General features: G+C 40.0%; 1 protein-coding gene across 1 annotated transcript; it reads right to left on the bottom strand.

Annotated features, from left to right (window-relative positions):
* Nucleotides 1-2,033: 2,033 nt before the first annotated feature.
* On the bottom strand, nucleotides 2,034-2,594 carry LOC102854268 (keratin-associated protein 9-1-like). The gene has a single exon (XM_006901702.1). The coding sequence runs from the start codon at nucleotides 2,592-2,594 to the stop codon at nucleotides 2,034-2,036; it is 561 nt and encodes a 186-aa protein (XP_006901764.1).
* Nucleotides 2,595-4,549: the final 1,955 nt, after the last annotated feature.

Genomic DNA, 4,549 nt, shown 5'->3' with positions numbered 1-4,549 from the left:
GATTGATTCAGTGACTGGGATAATTGGGATGTGAGTGTCAGAGACAGTGCAACTGGCACAGGACAGAGCAGAGTTTAGGGCTGTTGTACATAGGGTCGCTATGAGTCGCAGGCGACTCGACGGCACATAACAACAAACAACAACATAATATACATATACATAATACAGATACATATGTATATATAATCTGTACTCCAACTTACATTTCTTTAATGTTGTATATTAGACATATACTGGCTCTTTCTGTGAAATGTTTTTATTCTAATGTTTGTTAGTTTCTTACTGAATATGTCGATTTTATATATATTCATACTCATATATACCCACAAAATCTAGCAGATATTTTATTGGAATTATATTGCATTCATAGGTAATTTTTGGAAAATTGGTATTTTACCAAGATTGTCTCTTCTATCAAAGAGGTATATCAACTTAATGTATCTTTTTGTTTATTGAAAGCTTTTTTCATTTCTCATAATAATGTCTCATTGACACCTGTGTAGCATTCTTGTGCAACTTTTATATATTTATTTTCAAGTAAAGGATGTTATTTCATGATGTTATAAATGCAATAATTTTGATTCAATATTTGTACCTGTTTATTTCTGTCATATAAAATTATTTTTGTTTATTGGCCCTGTGATACCTGGAAACCTTGCTAAGTGTTCTTAGTGCTTATAATGTTGTTGTTGGTTGCAGTCAAGACAATCACGACTCATAGCGACTCTAGAACAAAAGACCTGAAGACTTTTCTAGAACCATCATTTCTCAAAGTTCAAGGAGTTTCCAGAGGCATGTTGTTTAGGAAATGGATGACACTCCTGCTTCCAAAGTGCTTATAATCATTGGCCTAAGATCTTGAATAACCATAAAACCCTTCAGATGTTTTGTTCCTCACGTCAGACTTTATTTTTTTTCTTTAGTTAATTCTCAATTATATATAAATTTTAAGAAATTTTGCATACATTTCCATAATATGGACTGTGGATTCTAGTAATGCACAAGTCTTTCTTCTTTTCTTGTTCCTTGTTTTCCACTGCTTGTACACAGACAAGTGGGATGCACATGCTCATATTAGGATTTCCATTATAGGCAGCCAGTACAGGTGCATCAGTGCTATTTCCACTTGCAGTAAGAAGTGATGAAAATATCTCTGGATTTAAATAAGTCTGGTGTACTGCTCTTACAACATTAAGGAAACATTTCTTAGCTATGTTGTTGTTATTATGTGGCATCAAGTTGGAACCAACTTATAGCTGACCCTCCAGGGGGTTTTTAGAGGTTGTAAATGGCATGGGAAGTGATTGCCTATCTTTCTCTTGAGGAGCAGATGGTGGATTCAAACGATCTGTTTTTTCTCATTTATAGATTTCCAAAATTATTCTGGTTTTGTCCATAGGTAAGAATAGGAGGGAGTAACAGATGTGGCATACGAAATTATTTTAAGATCTTACAACGAAAATCCTGTGGAAACAAAAGTAGTGTACAGAAAAAGATGCATGTTAGTACAAATCTTATTAGGAAATAAATAAGGAAGACTCGTAGTTGGGAAGATGTGCCAAGTGCACACAGAGAAAAGCAAGACACAAGAGAAGTGAATAGATTGAGAAAAAATTGTTTATTATTGACAGAGATCAGGAAGTAACCATGAGGTCTCTGTTTTGAAGTTGCTTATAGAGAAGAGGTGAAGATTAACTTTCCACATCTAAGAACCTGATCTAAGAACAAATGGAGCAGACACTGATCAACAGAAACATGGAAGACCAGGTTAAAGCAGGCTGGTTCCCAGAAAGCAGATTGTCCAGACTTATAGAAGACAATTAACAGAAGCTTGCAAGATGGCAAAGTCTGGGGAGCGGTTTTGTTGGGAGGCTTGTGTTGATTAATGTCAAGTTGGAAAGTGGCAGTTAGTGGGTCTTTAGCAAGAGGATCAGCAGCAGGAAGGTTGAGAGCAGCTGGAGACACAGCAAGAATGGAAGCAGGTGGCTGTACAGCAGGTGGTCTCACAGCAGGTTGGGCCACAGCAGGGCTGGCTAGCAGCTGGACCCACAGCAGGATGGGCGGTGGCAGGGCTGGCAGGAGGTGCACCCGAAGGTCTCAGGCAGGCAGCCAGTCAGGCGGACACATGTTGGGTGGTAGCAGGTTCTCTGGCAGTACATGGGGCTGCAGCAAGCTGGCTGGCAGCAGGCAATGGGGCGGCAGCAGGAGGAGCTGCCACAGGAGGGGCGGCAGCAGGAGGAGCTGCCACAGGAGGGGCGGCAGCAGCTGATCTCACACACTGGTCGGAGGCAGGTGGTATGGCAGTGAGTACGGCAGGTGTTTTCATAGCAGGTTGGGCGGCAGCAGCAGGACTGGCAGCAGGTGGGTCTGCAGCAGGTGGGCTGGCAGCAGGAGGAGCTGCCACAGGAGGGGCGGCAGCAGCTGTCCTCACACACTGGTCGGAGGCAGTTGGTATGGCAGATAGTTTGATAGCAAGTTGGGCGGCAGCAGGTGGGCTGGCAGCAAGGGGAGCAGCAGGAGCAGGTCATGGTGTCAGGTGTGAAGGCCAGATGCCTCTGTTCAGAGTTGAGTTTCCCAGAATCTAAGAACTCCATCTATACCCTGTCTTTTATACACTGGACTGCCAATGTTCAGACCAATCAGTAGAAGTGTTCCTTGTTATTGTTTATATACTTTCCCTGGTAGCCATTGGTGGAATTTCTCAAGGAGGAAGTTGTTCCTTAAGTGTTATATATTTTCTTTGGCTAATTGATCTGTTTGTCTTTCTAATAGACGGGCTAGAATGAGAAAATTAGCTTTCATGCTTCGTATGAGTGGAACACCAATCTAAGTCGGATATGGTTGTTCACCAACAAACTGTAGTTTACTCTGGTGAGAAGTCAGAACCATCGCTGGCCCTCATCCACTTTCCCTTGATGCTAGTTCTTTGGGGCAGTACATCTGAAGAAAGGGCGGTGTTGGTGAGTCACTGTGATGGATTGAACCCAAATTTAGTGAGGCTTTTGAATCTACCTGTAATGGAGAAGCTAGTATAAGACATAACCTCCTGTTGTAAACAATAATGAAAGCTGGGAAAAGATATAAAACAAGTACGTGCAGCCATCAACTTGGGATTATAACCTTTGAAGAAGGGAAATGCATAGTGAAGCCCACATCATCTTGGCCTTCTCCCTTCATGTATTTGTCAAACCACAATGCAGGGAAATAGAGGCCACACAGGGAGCAGAAAAGACAGAGACAGCACTCGGACGGGTATATTACTACTACAAATGTCTTCTATCTGTTTGAAATGTGATTTTTGATAGTCAAATGTTATTAATTTTGAAATAGTTGAGGCTTTGAAGCTATTGTTTCTTTTACAAATAACTCTTCATCTGTCTCATTCAAAGGATTATTTTCCTATTCCAAGCTCCAAAAGTCACTCACACAGATTAGCTAGTAAGATCTTTTTGCTTTTACTTCTGACCTTTAAGTCCTTAATAAGAAATGGATTTTCTTATGCATGATATGTGACTGGAATCCAACTTGATCTTTTTCCACATGAAGTTTTCCCTTCTAACGCTGATTATTCAGCAGTTATTTCTAGTTATGGCCCCATTTTCATCTGTATTATTCCTTTTTTTATGTTCGCTCTTTTTCTTGAGCAATACTTCCTGTGATTTATCAAATTTATTAAGGTTTTTTTTTAAAAAAAGAAACTTCTGTGTGAAAGACTGTTAAGAGGATGAAAAAACAAGTTATGAAGTGGGAGAAAGTATTTGCATAACATCTATTTGACAGATAATTATTATATAAGTAACTTTCAAAATTCAACAGAAAGAAAAGTAAGCAATCTCATCATTCTTACAGCCTAAGCAAAAGACATTCCACTGAACAATACACTCTGATGCCAGACAAATACATGAAAATATGCTCAACATTTCTGATGTTGCTACATGCCCTCCTGATGCTCTGACCCACCATGACCCTGTGTACAAACACTGCCACCCTCACAACTGCTCCTGTTCCCGAGCCCATTGTTATTGCCATTGTTCCATCTCATTCAAGTCTTCCTCTCTTTCGCTGGCCCCCTACTTCACCAAGCACAACGTCAATGTATAGCTTCTGCCTCATCTTGACTCAAAGAATGTAAGATGAAGTGTCACCATTCTTGCTTCTAAGGTGCATTCTGATTACACTTCCAGAGCAGATTTGCTTGTTCTTTTGACAGTTCATATAATTAGTATTCTATGCCAATACTGTGATTTAAAAGCATTAATCCTTCTCTGTCTTTTCTTATTCATTGTCCAACTTCCACACATGTGTGATACAGCAGAAAATGTAATTTCTTATGGCAGGTGCTCCTTAGTCATCAAAGTGATATCCTTGCTCTTTAGCACTTTAAAGAGGTTCTTTATAGAAGATCTGTCCAGTGAAACACATAGTTTGATTTCTTGGCTGCTGCTTCTAAAGAATTGATTGTAGATTCAAGTAAAATGACGGAATTTTCTAGGATTCTTCAGAATATTGTTGTATTTTGCTAGAGGACTGAATGGTTTCGTGTACAACT

The sequence above is a fragment of the Elephantulus edwardii genome, unplaced genomic scaffold (assembly GCF_000299155.1).
Source record: "Elephantulus edwardii isolate Elephantulus edwardi_28Jun2011 unplaced genomic scaffold, EleEdw1.0 scaffold00340, whole genome shotgun sequence".
NCBI lineage: Eukaryota > Metazoa > Chordata > Mammalia > Macroscelidea > Macroscelididae > Elephantulus > Elephantulus edwardii.
Note: the sequence above shows the minus strand (reverse complement) of the source record. Positions and strands in the feature narration are given on the sequence as shown.